Raw genomic sequence first — 17,617 nt, 5'->3', positions numbered from 1 at the left:
TACATTTTTTCTCAACACTGTATAATGATACTGAATTCTATTACCATTTTAAAGCATAGTTCCTGAAAAAACTCTTTGTTATCTCACTTTCAATAAGAATCATTTGACACCCTGGAGAAACCAATCTCTTTTCTTTAACTCCTAATGAGATGTGTGAAACACTTCCCAGGATTGTCCTGCTAAGTACGCCACTCACACCTGTGTTTCATCAGCACTGAAACAGTTAACCCCTCTACACCTGTCCTATCAGGCACCTGTCTTCGGAGCCCTCGGCCAATCAGGCGCGAGTGAGGAAAGCTACCTGTCAGCATGAAATAAATGTGGGGAGCTGATGAGGACAGGAATCAAAACAGGCTCACTCTCTCTGCTAAGACAGACAACACCCACACCCACTAGAGGAGTCTTTACCCAGAGGAACCTAAACTCTTCTGTCTTGGAAAGGAGTCATGACCAAAGAGATTGAGTAAGTTGACAACTTCGTTACATGGTTCTCTGTGACATGCTATGTTTTACGGGGTTAAAAGGGGGTGTTCTGGGACTAGAATGTGTTCCTTAAAGGAAATGTGTTTGGACTTGTGTCTTGTGGTGTATACCTGCTAAGGTAAAATGCAACCAATTGTATTAGACAGTCTAATATTTTAATGCCGCATTCACGTGCTATCGGAAACTCCGGAACCTCCGGGTTCAAATGTAAGTAAGTTATTTGCGTAGAGCTTCCTATTGATTGTTTCCCCTAGTGGGAAATCTCTGGATCACCTGTTGTTTTCTACGACTACTGCATGAACGTGACATAAGTGCATCCGTTGGTTGGATTGATGTAAGACTCTTTTGGCTGTAACTGCTTTTGGTTCTGCAACAGTCTACCTTTTATTTTCTGCTGAGGGCCAGAATAGATTATGATGCAAGTGCTGACTTGTCCATTCATCATCTTCTGTTGAACAGTAAGAGTTACCTACACTTCCTGAGAGAGAGAGAAAGAAATTCAGGGCACTCATGCCCCCTCTTCTCTACCTCTGTTTCTCTATGTTGTGCAATGAGACCACCATGTGAAAGGTGTGTGTTTTTACTGAAAGTATATTTAGTGGAGAACCTGATACACACACACACACACACACACACACTTTCGATGTCCCCCTGCTATGTTGTGTATTTATAGCGACTCGTGGTTTAAACTGGCCTGTCATAGGCCGTGTTTACACCTAAGGGGTACAACACACAATGGGGGAGAGGGAAACTGGTACCCGCCTCCTGAATGTCTTGGAGAATGCGTTGAATTACATAATGTAGTGGTGAAACTCTAGACAGGGATTCTCTGTTGTAACATTTGTATTGAGCAGTATTTAGAGAAAGGCCCTTACGCAAAAAGATTGCAGTCAGAATACGGTATAACTGCAGTATGCAGCAAATAATGCGTCCCCCCCAATTTTTTTTTTTACTGCAATAATTTTGCAGTATAACTGCAGTACAATGCAGTTATACTGTAATTACTGCGTCCAAAATATCACAGTTACCGCACTTTTACAGCAGTTTCAAAACGGCACCTTTTTGTAAAGGGGAAGATTGGCTAATGGAATGTTGTGGTGTTAATGTACACTGATGCAGGTGAGTGTCTGTAGAGGGGGAGACAGGTGTATCTTACAACAGGTGTCTGTTATCAGTCTTTGCAGTGGTGGGTTGCAGTTTTGAGAGAAGGCATTTTAGTAAACAATTGTATAGGAATCTTAAGAGGTATGGAAGGACAGTGATAATACGACCTTCTTTTCTGCTAATACGCCCTTATTGTGATTCTCTCTCTCCTGGTCAAACACAGTAGGATGTCAATGCCTGAAGTCTTCCTTTTGTTGTCAGCACATTATGTGGTAGCTCATAGGTAAACATGCTCTGTTTGCACACTGGCCACTCCAGGTCAACTTACAGGAAGCTTACTTCATTCTCAGTAGCCAGGAAATTCCCCCAAAACAAATCCCACTTTTCTTTCTGTTTATCCAAAGGAGTTACTGATCCTTCCCCTAAATCCCTTGTTTTGTGTCTGGACTGTTGGCAAACTGTTGGAAACCCAGAGCCTTCCAGGTGACAGCTCGGATCCTGACCTTTGTACTTAAGAAGTCACTACGACCCTATGACCCTATGACCCTAGGAGGGAAAAGGCTTATAACAAAAAAGTGATTTCTTTCTTTTCATGAAAAGAAAAGAAAAAAAAAGAAAAACATGATACCATTCTGCGGTAACTGATAATGTGATCGAGTTCTAGTGAACGTAATTATTGTGAACGTAATTATTGTGAACGTAATTATTGTGAGGTTATTACACAAGGCATACTTGTGTGTGGGTGAGCTCTTGGCCCCTAGTATGTTGAACTTCTCTGGCATCTACTGTACGCAGCGAGCAGCAAATATCTTATTAAGATCTGTGGTTTTGCAATCGAAACCTTCCTCCTAGCCCAGGGGCAAGTATGTGCAGCGCTTAAGGTTGTTATTAGCATGAGACACTCACAGCATAAAGTCTTGCATTTCTACTATAAAAGTTAACATACGCATAGGCAAAGAGGCACTTCCCATAGCCAAAACATGCCAAAAAAATGTTATTTAATTACAAAAGTCAAGTGCTACCTCCTTCACTCTAATGCCTTATTAATGTTTCTCCTGGTCTGTGTGCTGCAGGACTCTGGGATTGGTCCTTCAGAACGAGAGTTTCAACTACCAGTGTTACAGTAACCTCATCATGGACTCCTGGGCCTACACAGACAGCCTGCTCACCTACGACCAGTGCAAGGTAATGCGTGTGCGTTATACCACCCGTTTAAGTTCAACCTGTCTCCTTTGTACGTGTTGTACAGAAACAACTCACTGTTGTCTCTCATGTCCACAGACACCAAAAGAACAGAAAATGGTTGCATGCAGCCGAGGCAGCAGTATGTACAAGCCAGAGAGGTATGATTGATATCTAAGCAATTGTTAACACTACCAAGAGTATGGACTTGATTGAGCGATCGGGTTAAAGACCAAGATAATTTCACCTGTCAATCAAACCGTAGAGGCAGACACTAAAGGGGTATGGGGAAGATGGGATGGTAAAGGGATTTTTAAGTGGAACCCGGGTGGTATTGGGAGTTCCTATGTCATGGAGTCAAGCAGCACAGAAAGGGCAAGGCTTTGGCGAGGTCAGAGTTGGGTGAGCTTGTGGCTAATCCCCCTGTCAAACAGAACCCCAAGGGATTATGGGCTGTGGTACTCCTCCTCTTCCCACCCCTGAACAACACCGTCTCTGACTCACAAAGGAGGAGAAGCAGCCCCAGCTCTCCCTCTCTCTCTTTTGTCTGGGTTGAGAAACGGCCGTCGGTGGCCACGCAGTTTGTCCCGTCAAACACGGCAGTCAGTCCCTTTCGACAAAACTCAAAGAAAGAAAGAGGGGAAGAAATATTGGGATTAGGCGGTAAACAGTTCCCACCCAGCTTTCTTTAGCTCACTCTCAGTAGCACTGTGTGCCCAGTGGACTCTGAGAACTACACTGGCTTTCTTCATTCTTATTGACTTTTACACATTTCATGTCGGGAATTGTGTGTATGTGTGCTGCTGTARATGCTACTGTATAAAAGAGCTGAATTTTTTTTGTTGAAGGAAGGGCAGTTCTATTGACAATCAGTGTTTCTCAGAAGAGTTTTGTTTGTCAAACATCTCCATTATTTATTGAGTYTCAATCAAAGGAGTGGCTAAATGGGTTGGTCTTGTATCTGAACTCCTCTCCCTCCCCCCCAACCCAGGACACTGAGTGGCTCCTCCCCCGAGCTGGTCTCCCTGGAGACGCCTACCAACATCATCAACATTTCTGCCAGCCACCCCCAGGAGGCGCTGGACCTCAACAGCAAGCTGTCGTCCCTCTGCCCCCCCTCTGTCCCTCAAAACTCCAGTGCCGACACCTACGACAAGCAGGCCATCAACAACATGTTTGACTCCCTGCTCTCCCAGAAGTGGCCCACAGAGACAGCCTTCCCTGAGGCCAGCACTGAGGTAAGCTTACAGCTCTAACCAGAGCAGCCATCTTGTTTATTTGTACATTTTCATCTCTGGCAACTTCTCCCCTTCTAGTTTCTCTCTCTCTCTCTTTCTTTTTCACATTCCATCTCCTCATTACTTTTTTTCTTGTGTTCCTCTGAAGCAGTCTCTACCCTACAGTGATCCCTTTACCAAGCAGCCCAGTCCAGTGTACTCTGACTCCTACACCAACTCCCCTCCAGAGAGATACAGGTAGCTATGTGCCCTGGGAATCAAATCAAATTAGAACACCTGTGCTGAGCTACGCCTAAGTATCGAAAATGCTAATTGAATTAGGCTAAAGGCAATGAATATCATCGAGCTGTGTATAACTCGCAAAGCAATGGCAGTAATATTCAAATGGCAAAACATAATGCTGACCGTTAACATTTTGTCTCCAGGAATGATTTCCAGTTCGTTCTGGGAGCCCCTCAAGCCACCCAGCACAAGTCGTCCCAGCTGCCCATGGTTTACCTCAACAAGGGCCAGTTCTACCCTATCTCCCTACAGGGGGTGGACAGCCTGTCCTCCAACAAAGTCAAGGTGAGTCGAGCTTTGATGACATCACCCAAGAGGACAGTTCCTCTCACCAGAGGATGTTCTATTTGACACAACCCCAGTGAAAGTATGTTCCTTCAAAATCTCCCCCCTCCTCACCATTGTTGACTGTCATGGTCGATGGAGCAGGGTGGGAACGTTGTTCTCTCTTCTTGTGATGAGTGATTTTGGTTTTGGAGTTCCGCCAGGCTCAGTGTTCGGGCCAAACCCAATGCGTGTCAGCCAGTTAGTCAGGCCGAGAGGGAGAACAAGGGGAGGAGCTAAAGGTCTGTGTGACAGCCCTCTCTTTTCTCTGGTGAAAAGAGAGCACACAAGCCTTTGCGAATGAAACGTGCCCGGTAGTTTGCCTTTCTCGGAGTCGGCGATGCACACAACCTACACAAAATGTACCTTGTCTGATGGCCCCTCTCTCTCTCTCTCTCTGCTCTCTTTCTCCAGACGGTGGTCATGGCGGTGTTTGAGAATGATAAGAATGCAGAGATCCAGCTGAGGTGCTGGAATCACTGGCACGCAAGGCAGCCGACCGTTAAGCAGAGGGTCATTGACATCGGTATACAACCTTTACCATGTACACACAAACACATGCATAGGAACAGCAACAGGAATTTGCCTTATCTCTACGTCTAAAACAACAAATGTCAATGACRGGAAGGTTTTATTAGTTGTTGTTGCTTCTTTCGTAAGCCTGTATCTACTCAGAACAGAAAACCACTTTATTTTCCTTAAATCAATGTCTTTCTATCTGTCTTCTAGCTGACTACAAAGAGGTGTTCAGTGGCATCAGCCATGTGGAAGAGGTGGCCTTCAATGCTCTGTCTTTCATTTGGAACCCCAACGAGGAAGCGAAGGTAAGCGCAGCCAGGAAACTGGCGCAACAGTGGAAAAACACACTCTGACACCACCACACACCACACGCTGAACACATCACACCTGAGCACACACACATTGCCACACACACAACCACACACACACACACAGCACACAACACACACACACACACACACCACACACACACACACACACACACACACACCACACACAACACACAACACACACACACACACACACACCACAGATAAAGTCGTAGCGCTTGGAACAGCCCTATTATTTATCTAGCCACGCTATCCGTTGAGCTGAAATGGGGCGATGAGGGAGCGCTGAGGGTTGGGAGGGGAGGAATCCCTGGCATGCAGCCGCCCGGGGCGCTGTCACCACAAGGGCAAGAGCGACACTCGAGAGCGCTTACTGCAATCTGCTCACGCCCATAGGGGTGAGGCAGTGAAACTCCCTGCAGGTGGAGAGAGGGAGAGGGAGAACGGAGAGAGGGAGAATGGAGAGAGAGAGTGGGAGAGGGAGAAAGGAAAGGACAGGTTGGAAGGAATGAGTGAGTAAAGGTTATTTCAAAACTGAAGGCACCTGTTGTCACAACCAGTGATATACTAACTCATCTCATTTTACCCAGAACAAGTCTGTTAAAATCAGGGCCTCTTATATCCTGAAACCTTACCAAGACACAGCCGTTGTGGAAACATTCTAAACWTTTCTGTTACACTGTACGTCTGTATGTTTTTCCCACAAGTGGAGGGTTGCCAATCCAAAAAGGTGTCATCACAACACGTGTCCATAGATTCATCGTTTTTGATTTGTGAAGCTTTTTCTGTCTCRACACTTCTTCCTGATCAGAGATGTGTCTATGCTTGTCACTCAATCTTTTAATTTCTCTCAGTCACACCTCATTGGTCAAAGGGCAGCCAGCCACCCACACACACGCGACATTCTCTCTCTTTGTCACTTCTCATTATATGACATTGAATAGAACATTAGAACATAACATTTGCGAATTGCATGAATGGTTTAATGATTTTTCAAGGTTCTCAATACCACTCAAGGACCTTTTTTTAAAAAGGGCACCAAAACAGTTCTAGAAAGTCCTCACATTTTTTTTATTGATCAAGATCTCCATTAGCGACAGCTGGTCTTACTGGGGTCCGACACATAACGSACAAAATACTTTAACATGTAGTTTGCGTGTGTATCTATCGGTTACACATACATGTCAGTACATGCACACAAAAAGTAGGTAACGTAGGGGAGAGGTGTTGTGCCCGTGATGTGTTGCTTTATTTYTTTTTTTGAAACCAGTATTAATACTGTACGTTTCCTTGTCTGATATCATTTTTAACCCTATTCTCCTCTCTCCAGGTGTACATTGGCATTAACTCTCTGAGTACAGACTTCTCCTCTCAGAAGGGGGTGAAGGGGCTTCCTCTCAACCTCCAGATCGACACCTATGATTTCAGCACCGGCACCAACCGCCTCATCCACAGAGCTGCCGTCCAGGTCAAAATCTTCTGTGATAAGGTCAGTAAAGATCTCTATCTCAAATGTATTTTTTTTGTTGAAGGGCTTATAGATGTGTAATGTGCAGTGCATTCGGGAAGTATTCAGACCCCTTACCCRTTTCCACTTTGTMACGTACAAAATAAATTCCTCAACAATCTACACATGGAAGCAAAAGTCTGGCTGGTGTTGTACCCCATAATGACAAAGCGAAAACAGGTTTCTAGAAATGTTTGCAAATGTATTAAAAATAAAAAACAAATACCTTATTTAAATAAGTATTCAGACCCTTTTTTATGAGACTGGAAATTGAGCTCAGGTGAATCCTGTTTCCATTGATCATCCTTGAGATGTTTCTACAACATCTCTGCAATACTCCATCAATCAGGCCTTTATAGTAGAGTGGCCTGACGGAAGCCARTCCTCAGTAAAAGGCACATGACAGCCCACTTGGAGTTTGTCAAAAGGCACCYTCTGGCCACTCTCAGACCATGAGAGTCCTTTAGGTGATTCTCTGGTCTGATGAAACCAAGATTGAACTCTTTGGCCTGAATGCCAAGTGTCACATCAAGAGGTAACCTGGCACCATCCCTACGGTGAAGCATGGTGGTGGCAGCATCATGCTGTGGGGATGTTTTTCAGCGGCAGGGACTGGGAGACTAGTCAGGATCAAGGGAAAGATGAATGGAGCAAAGTACAGAGAGATCCTTAATGAAAAACTGCTCAGGACCTCAGACTGGGATGAAGGTTCACCTTCCAACAGGACAATAACCCTAAGCACACAGCCAATACAACGCAGGAGTGGCTTCGGGACAATTCTCTGAATGTCCTTGAGTGGCCCAGCCAGAGCCCGGACTTGACACCCAATCGAACATCTCTGGAGAGACCTGAAAATGGCTGTGCAGCAACGCTCCCCATCCAACCTGACAGAGCTTGAGAGGATCTGCAGAGAATAATGGGAGAAACTCCACAAATACAGGTGTGCCAGGCTTGTAGCGTCATACCCAAGAAGGCTCAAGGCTGTGATCGCTGCCAAAGGTGCTTCAACAAAGTACTGAGTAAATGGTCTGAATACTTATTTAAATGTGATATTTCAGTTTTTTTTTATGCATTTGCAAAAATGTCTAAACTTGTTTTTGCGTTGTCATTATGGGGCATTGTGTGTAGATTAAAAATGTGGAAAACAAACAAATTAGTTTTAGAATAAGGCTATTACATAACAAAATGTGGAAAAAGTCAAGGGGTCTGAATGCTTTCCGAATGCACTGTAWGCTTTACAATATATATTTAGTGGTATCCCCCAAGGTTTGGTACTAAGTCCTATACAGTTACTGTATCTCTAGTTTATGACCTAAAGCTGTGCAGGTGACGAAAACACATGATTTAATCWCAGATGTCTAGTTCATAAGTTGAACCTACGTCTGATGGTTCACAGACCTAGTCATTGATCCCATTGTTGGCTTGAAATCCGATAGTTGTCGTCAAAAGCCCCTATGGCCATGTAATCTTTTCAATCTATCCACCTTTTGGGATGTGTCATCCGTTGGCACTAGCTGTTTTGACACAGTGGAGTGATAATGTGTCGGGCCGCTCAATGACACTCAAGCCAAACAAACTGGTTTAGCAGCTGGTGAATGAGTGTTCCGTCATCAATGTTGTCCCTTTAACCCGCTGTATCTCGATGTCATGAGGTGGAGCAGGGTGACCGGACCACATTGCTAGTCAGGCTAGGTCAACCATGACTTAAAATCAGATGTATTATTTTATTTGTTGCTTCTTCTCTAATAAATAGAGATAATAATTGTTGTATGGCTGACTGGTTAGTAAAATGAGGAATAAAATTGTCAGAGTAGAGTTGTGACGATGTGTGTCTGGGTCTTTCTCCTCAGGGTGCAGAGAGGAAGATGAGGGATGAGGACAGGAAGAGGAGCAAGAGGAGGGGCAAAACTGTCATCGACTCCAAAAGTAAGAGTCCTTCAGGCACTGTCTTATTAGAAAAATAATCACAAGCGACATCCGCACACAAACACTAACCCAATGACAGATGTAAACCCCAGGAGACATCTAACACCATGTAGTGTCTAACATGCTGTCTATGACGGGCACGTGCATGCGCCCACGTGCGCRATTACGCACATGTTGATTTTGTTCATCCACACCAGACGCGATCAGGACACGTAGGATGAAATATCAAAACGACCTCTGAARCAACTACATTCATTTGGGGACAGGTCGAAACACYTGAAACATTCATGGACATTTAGCTAGCGAGCTGTTGCTAGCTAATTTGTCCTGGGATATAAACATTGGGTTGTTATTTTACCTGAAATGCTCAAAGTCCTTTTGTTTCCTGGATCTTTGTAGAATTTTGACCCATTTTGAGCCACACAAAATCATCTGTTCTCTACTCCAACAATTAATCCACAGGTAAAAGGGTAAAACAAAATTATAGTAARCTCTCCTCCTTCAGTCTTCTTCTTCTGTGGACTTTATATGGTGGTTGGCAACCAACTTTAAGGTGCATTACCAGCACCAACTGGACTGGAGTGTGGACCTCAGTTCAGCTTGCTCCTAAAAACCAATGAGGAAATGAGAGAGGCGGYACTTGCAGCGCCTCAAGTGGCAAAAATAAAACCAAGTTCTATTTTAGGGCCTGGSTACGTAGAAGTTTGRTGTTGCACGGGCGTGTGTGCAGTTTGGATTCTATTATTGAATAACGTGTACAAACATTTTTGCAACACTCGTGCAAGAAACACAAGCGGTGTGGTCAGCATGTTAGAATATGCAAATAAGTAATTTAACTTCAGGTGGGTATCTGCTTTCATCAGTTTGTTTTTTATCATGAGGCTTGGCCTTCACAACTCCACTCCATTACATGGTTGAAATAGTCTGACTAAATCAACAGTGAAAACAGACAAGCAGGAAATAAATACTGCATTCTCAGTCTGTGATTGTCATTTAAGACCCCATGCGTTTCTAACGAAATTGGCATTTTTGGATTTAGCCCCACTTGTATGAAGTGTTATTATTCAGTACCTATTCTAGCTTAAAGAGGATAATTAAGTGTCACAAGCATCATAGAGACAGTTTCCCAGACTCAGGTAAACCCTGCTCCTAGACTAAAAAGCACCCGGGGAAAACAAGCCCTTTAGGTCTTAATTTAACAGGCGATTCTATAATGCTCACTCTAACCCAGTGTTCTCCTCTCCCTCCTCAGTCATCAAGTCAGTAGTGTCCAGCTCCATGGGAAGTGACAGCACCTTCTTCAAAACCTTGGAGGACCACGTCACCAACCCCGTCCTCTTTATCCCAGAGATGCACCTCTCCAACATGCAGCGCTGCGGCCTGGTAGGTCTCCCTCCTCCCTCATCTACTCCACCTTTCTTTCTCTTTCTTTGGGATTGAGGGATCGTGGAGTTCACCACCACAACAGTAAGATGAGTCATGTTCCCTGCTATCCCGGGACTGTAGCTCAGGGCTCTGGCACACACAAGAGGGAGGGGGGAGGGATGGTGTGGGAAAATAAGTTTGTGGGAAAAGTGGGTTGGGATAAGGGAGAGTATCAGGGAAAGTGAGGAGAGGCAGACGCCAAGCTCAGACAATCGAATTGGTGGGCTATTCAAATTCCTCGACTCGAAACCCGACTCTAGTGTGACTGACACACGGGATAACCTGCAGGAACCTACACAAAGACACACATACACTCTGGGCAGGACACACACTCACCTGCAGGACACCACACACCCACCTGGCAGACCACACACACTCACCTGGCCGACACCACACACTCACCTGGCAGACACACACACTCACCTGGCAGACCACACACACACCTGGCAGACACACACACCCACCTGGCAGACACACACACAGTCACCTGGCAGACCACACCACTCACACCTGGCAGACCACACACACCCACCTGGCAGACACACACACACTCACCTGGCAGACACACACACTCACCTGGCAGACACACACACTCACCTGGCAGACACACACACTCACCTGGCAGACACACACACTCACCTGGCAGACAACACACACTCACCTGGCAGACACACACACACTCACCTGGCAGACACACACACTCACACCTGGCAGACACACACACACATCACCTGGCAGACACACACCTCACCTGCAGGCACCACAACTCACACCTGCAGACACACACACTCACACTGGCAGACACAACACTCAACCTGGCAGACACACACACTACACCTGGCAGACACACACACTCACACCGTCAGACACACACACACTCCCTGCAGACACACACTCACCTGGCAGACACACACACTCACACCTGGCAGACACACACACACTCACCTGGCAGACACAACACACTCACACCTGGCAGACACACACACACTCACACCTGGCAGACAACACACACTCACACCTGGCAGACACACACACTCACACCTGGCAGACACACACACTCACCTGGCAACACACCACACACACACACCTGGCAGACACACACACTCACCTGGCAGACACCACACACTCACCTGGCAGACACACACACTACCTGCAGACACACACACTCACCTGGCAGACACACACACTCACCTGGCAGACACACACACACTCCACCTGGCAGACACACACCCTCACCTGGCAGACACACAGCACTCACACCTGGCAGACACACACACTTACACCTGGCAGACACACACACTCACACCTGGCAGAACACACCACCTGCACACACACACTCACACCTGGCAGAACACACACACTCACACCTGGCAGACACACACACCACACCTGGCAGACACACACTCACACCTGGCAGACACACACACTCACCTGGCAGACACACACACCACATCCACCTGGCAGACACACACACACTCACACCTGGCAGACACACACACATCACACTGGCAGACACACACACACACTCACACCTGCAGACACACACCACACACACTCACACCTGGCAGACACACACACACACACTCAACCTGGCAGACACACACCTGGCAGACACACACACACAACACCTGGCAGACACACACATAACCTGGCAGACACACACACACCTGCAGACACACACACACACACGAGCCCCCCACTTTTCAGTGTTGTTGACACAAGCCAGTGGAGGTGGTAAGGGCTCCTGTTCTGACAGGCATTTAGTTCCCACAGTCTGGGCTTTGGGGAGGGGGAGTGTGTGTGTGTGTGTGTGCTCAGTCTTCTCCCAAGTGTTAATGCTCCCATACTTACTTGACAGTACAGACATTTTCACTGCTTTAAGAGAGGAAGCTAGGGAGAGATGTGCCCTAATTTAGGATAAAGGTGAAGGGGGGTCATTTGCTTTTCTGAGCTCTGAGGGTAGGATGATTTACAAGACTTAGTTGAGTCCCATAAATCATTCCATCTGTCAAGGAAAATATGTCTTAGAAAATCACAGTTTCTTAAGATGGGAGAGAACCCGAAAAATCCCCAAACAAATTAACGTTATCTTGATAAAAAGAGTCTGAAAATATTCTGTCTCATATACAATACAAAATGTGAAAAGGTTGTGAAACTTGTATTTTATTTCACCTTTATTTAACCAGATAGGCCAGTTGAGAACAAGTTCTCATTTACAACTGCGACCTGGCCAAGATAAAGCAAAGCAGTGCGACAAAAAACAACAACACAGAGTTACGTCTCTGATAGTCTCTGATAGTTTAGATAGACAGACTTCTGGTCTGGAACCTTTTATCTCTCTGCATCTCTACAGGGTCATGGGAGACCTCTTTAGCAGTGATAATAACATTCCTATATATGACTGTTCCGGCCATAACATGGCTGGGATGGGAAATTAAGCAATCATAATCTATAGAGGAACTGTACCTAATGATTGTTCTCTGTGTAGGCACCTCCCACAACACTGGAAGAAGTTGAACGGACCTCCCTGAAGAGACTTTACCCTGATAGAGTGGACCAGAGCAGTGGTAGCCCACCACCAAGCAAGCAGGCCAGATTGGAGGAGCAACAGAAAGGTACATAGAAAAATACAATTCTTGAATTGAAAATACAGCGCACTTCCTGAATTGAAATGAAATTGGCCAAACCCAAAGCAAAAAGACAGACAGCACTACTGTGTTCCTGGTCTGGTAAACGGCCTGACGTATTCTGTTGTCCTGTGGATGGATTATTTTAGCAAAGGAGAAATGCTCACTAACAGGGATGTAAACAAATCTGTGCACAAAATTTGAGAAAAATAAGCTTTTTGTGCAAATTGAACATTTCTGGGATCTTTTATTTCAGCTCATGAAACACTTTACATGTTGCGTTTCTACTTTTGTTCAGTATAAATATGTGGCTGTCCATGGTTCTGATTTGTGTGTGTGTGTGCCATCCTCCTCTCTTTCATGTTGACGAAACCGTCTATGACTGTCATACAGTCATAGACAGTACTTTTATTTTTGTTGTCCTGGGCTAACTGGCTAAAATGCTTGCTCGCTAGCCTAACTTCCTTTCATGGGCAATGATGACCACACTAGTTAACATTAGCCTACTACATCTAGCTACATATTGAGCTTCCATCCTCTCAGGTCAGGGGCAAAATGTATGAATTTATAGTTAAATCAGAATGTCTGTTATATTCATTGGCCAGTATGGAGAATTAAGTCAAACCAAAAGTCCAAATCCCTATCTCCATCCATGGCTAATTTAGGAAAGGGGCAATTTTAGCTAGCTAGCTAACCACCGGAGGACAAAAACACAACGAGATGCAACATTTCAAGTTCTCAGTCAGTGACATTTGGTATTTTGATGTGATGGACTGGCGTGAAGCCAAATCCAAAATGGCTCCACTTGAAAAACATTTGTTGGTGTGCCAGGACCAATCACAGTTGAGCTCACTCAGTTTAGCTCAACGCTGATTAGCTATTATTTCATAACAAGGTCAAATGCTCACTGGGTTCCTTGCATTCAATGCTACAGGCGGGAAGAATGTCATACTCTTTTTGACCAGAAAGCATCAGATAGATGGGCTATACATACAGACACAGAGGGGCGCTGTTTCGCTCACTTGGTTGCTTTCTCCGGTGAGATACATTCAGCCTCTGCAAATTGAAGGAAAATTATGAAACACAGAGAGACGAAAGATACATTATTTAATGTAAACATTTTTTAACAATATTTGGGGGGAATCCTGGCTTCCCTTGGCTTCAAWGAATACATGGCACTGTTCTGTTGTCCTGTTTTATCCTGGTCTGGTACACAACCTGACGTATTCTGTTGTCCTGATTTGCAGTACTCTTGTACGTGAGAACAGAGTCCGAGGAGGTGTTCGATGCTCTCATGCTCAACACCCCAACTCTGAAAGGCCTGAGACACGCGGTAAGTAGTACACTTTTAATACTTATTCCTTACCCAACTTTGTCATCGTCCAAGCATCTCATCGTTCAAGCATGAGAGAATACTGTAGAGTTGACAGTGATACTAATCTTTCTTTTGTTCCTTTCTCAGATTTCTGAAAAGTATGGCATGCAAGAGGACTCCATTGGGAAAATATACAAGAAATGCAAAAGAGGGTAAATTACTTTCTGAGGCCTTGCAGTGATCAGTTTTTTTTACTTCAAGGAGGAACAAGTGTTAGCATTAGCTATGCTACATAATTAGCAATACTATTCCCAAGTAGCATTGTGTACCATACAGTAAATTGTAGGTTGTGTACCATACAGTAAATTGAAGGGAAATGTATTGGATTTGATTAAGTAGATGCGCAGCAGGATATACTACTTACCGTAAAACATTAATTAATAGCCCAAATTTTTATTTGCTTAAATCACTGAACACAACAGGCGCTTGTAAGAAACAGGCTTTTATTTGAACCAGGTGTCTATTTCCTTAATACACAGAGCTTTCGCTAATTTCATAGTTAACGTTAATTGTTTAATTCCAGCACATTTCTATTGTCTTAGTATGTCTCCATTWAAAAAAATATATATAATAGAATAATAATTATCCTATTTGACTGTGAATTTTTAGCAGTTCTTACTTGAGCCATCAGATGGGAAATCGGACGATTTCTGAGGGTCTGTACTCCCGAAGTTGTTGACTGTTTTATTGCTTGCCAGTTAGCTAACCGTTCTCAGCTGTTAGCAGCCAGTTAGCTAACCGTTCTCAGCTGTTAGCAGCCAGTTAGCTAACCGTTCTCAGCTGTTAGCAGCCAGTTAGCTAACCGTTCTCAGCTGTTAGCAGCCAATGGCTAGCAGTTTCTTACTGCCGATAAAAATGGATGAGACTTTTTTTTGAGTCATTACTGAATTATCTAATGTAACATATCAAACATTAAACCTCATATACAATTCATGGTAATTCATAGTATCCTCATAAAACAAATACATTTATACCCAGCGTTTATCTGAAGCACATGTTTATTTGCTGAAATGTGTGCCATTGCCCGGCTATTAAAAGGGACAGGTGGCTATTTGAGACTCAACGTTTTAATTAACGTTTTACGGTACCTCATTTTGAATCTTGGTTGAAGTCTTTTTGAATAAAAAAAAAAAATGTTGTACAACTTTTTAATTTAGTGGATGAGCTTCAATATTGCAGATATATTCTGGGTTCTATCAAACTAATTGTTAGTATAGTTTCTAATCCCCCTATTTAAAAATGTTCACCCAACCCTACCACCTCTCCCCTGAATGGAGTAAACTAACGGACAGCTACGTACAGCTATTTTCACTCTCATATACTGAACACTCTAGTCTTAATTCAAACCCTCAGGATGTCCACAGACTAACCTATCTTTCCCAGTACACTAGCATTTTACTATTTCCTTTTGCAATACATCCTTCTATTTTACTGTAATGTCCTCAGTAAGGAAACCAACCAAAGTTGACAGACTGGCTAGGTGAGCTAGCTAGCTCACATGCTGGAATGTGATAATCTGGCTCTTCCAAAAGAGAAACAGGACGGAAAGATGGATGAGTCAGGCGATTGTTTTACTTTACAATATTTATGTTTCTCTAATCTGATCTACCCTTCCCCGTAGCTACACCAGGAAYTGTTTTGGTCTATTTCGTTGAGTGAAAAGAGGTAGCTACTCTGATAGACAAGGGTTTTGATTAAGGCGGAGGGAGCCACCTTATTGTGCAAACGTGGTTGCGAGGTGGATGCCATGGAATAGGACTAACCTTTGAGGAAGAGCTGGTATCCCTATTGTCAACATGTGAACCATGATATGAAATAATGGCATCCATTGTGTGTTCAATGCTTGAGCCATAATCTTTCAAAAGGATTTATATACTATTCTGATTTTACAGTAAACGTAAAGTCCTTCGATGTATAGGTGACAACATTTCCCTCAGCTTGAGACATAGTAGACATAGTAGTAAAGTAGGCCTGTAGTCTTGACACAAGAATCCATGTCAATGAACGGGTGTAACACTAACATGTTGCGAGGCAGTCATTTGTTGAAGCTGACTTGGAGAAGATTAGAGGGGGACTGTCACCCTGAATGCCATGTGGTTCTTCTGTCACACCGCCCTGCTGTGTGCTGACATTACATGGAGAACCCAACAGGTTCTGTAACATTCTCGTTCTGCTTATAGTCTTCAATCAGTCCCTTCCCTCCGGGTAGCGTGAGCAGGCAGATCGCTTGATTAGCAACAAAGCTTTACTTACCGTAAAGCCAGGTTGCCATCTGGGAAAAGGAGTCTGGCCTGATTAATTGTTTGCAGTGTTGAGGGAATTGGAGGCCTCTCACTCTTTTGTTTCATGACTACAAAATGTCTCAGCCAGACAGCAGCAAACAGGCCATTTACGTAACATGTAGCCTGTTATATAAAGTGTGGTACAAGACATTCATCTGTTCTTTGTCTGTTGCCTTTCAGGATTTTCGTCAATATGGATGACAACATCATTGAACACTACAGCAACCACTCAGCGTTCCTCATAGAGATCTCTGAAGTCATGAGCAGTCAGTTCCAGGTCACTCTCATGGAGTTATGAAGAGAGGGCAGACATTTTTTATGTTCGGGCCACCAAATGGCAAGGTCTGCCCAATCAAACTGCCTGCCGATTTCAACCCTTTAAGCACTGCCCTGTGAGAGACTCTATTGGCCGGGCCAACAGGACAAAGACACACCATCCTTTCTACCATTGAACCGACTTCAGACCGAACGCTTTATAGTGATGCCAGTCACTGACTTTGTAAATACCATTTAATCCCCTTCTGACTTTTTTTTACTGTGGTATATATTTTATAACAGAGCGATTATGATTAATTATGACGATGCTGTAAATATTTTATGTAAATAGAAATTAATGACATATGAGTTGTCTCTTTTGAGGAGACATACAGCGATACAGCATGACCCACTTTTCAGAAATTTCCACAAGCTACGTATTTCAATTTCAGTAGACATATCGTGAATGTTGTCAACTTTTTCAGACTGCCATTCTTGCTGCTTGTCATGTACTTATCATTTCTTCCAAGAGATCTCAAGTAATGGGAATGCTGCCATTGTTTAATTGCTTTAGTTATTTTTTTTACCYTATTACTTCTCAGACCATTTTGTTTGCTATATAAATGGTACTACCAATAGGATAATGCTTTAGCCTGAATTGTCCAACAAACACCCTAGAATTGTCCAACAAAYTACTTTTTTAGAACCAAAGTCATACATTTCCCACTTCACGGGTATTGCCTTCACAAAAACCTCAGT

General features: G+C 44.1%; 1 protein-coding gene across 2 annotated transcripts; it reads left to right on the top strand.

Moving 5' to 3' along the window:
- The first annotated feature begins 344 nt into the window (after positions 1–344).
- Positions 345–17,329, top strand: LOC111968931 (grainyhead-like protein 3 homolog). Of its 2 annotated transcripts, none has more exons than XM_023994908.3 (15): positions 345–463; positions 2,661–2,772; positions 2,869–2,930; positions 3,761–4,007; positions 4,159–4,244; positions 4,433–4,574; positions 5,028–5,139; positions 5,343–5,437; positions 6,792–6,950; positions 8,819–8,894; positions 10,147–10,277; positions 12,808–12,934; positions 14,194–14,279; positions 14,409–14,473; positions 16,784–17,329. In XM_023994908.3, exons 1-15 carry the CDS (start codon positions 447–449, stop codon positions 16,899–16,901), a joined length of 1,635 nt encoding a protein of 544 aa, XP_023850676.1. In that variant the 5' UTR covers positions 345–446; the 3' UTR covers positions 16,902–17,329. The 2 variants fall into 2 exon arrangements, with proteins under 2 accessions (XP_023850676.1, XP_023850675.1); XM_023994907.3 differs by having other exon boundaries at positions 4,156–4,244.
- Positions 17,330–17,617: the final 288 nt, after the last annotated feature.

This window comes from Salvelinus sp. IW2-2015, linkage group LG9 (assembly GCF_002910315.2).
Source record: "Salvelinus sp. IW2-2015 linkage group LG9, ASM291031v2, whole genome shotgun sequence".
Classification (NCBI taxonomy): Eukaryota; Metazoa; Chordata; class Actinopteri; order Salmoniformes; family Salmonidae; genus Salvelinus; species Salvelinus sp. IW2-2015.
The sequence above is the reverse complement of the archived record's forward strand: the minus strand, read 5'-3'. Positions and strand labels throughout refer to the sequence as shown.

Coding starts and splice junctions, on each gene's coding strand:
- LOC111968931 (XM_023994907.3), top strand. Junction 2,931..3,760: donor AGTATGTACAAGCCAGAGAG/GTATGATTGATA, acceptor CCCCCAACCCAG/GACACTGAGTGGCTCCTCCC. Junction 5,140..5,342: donor GCAGAGGGTCATTGACATCG/GTATACAACCTT, acceptor TCTGTCTTCTAG/CTGACTACAAAGAGGTGTTC.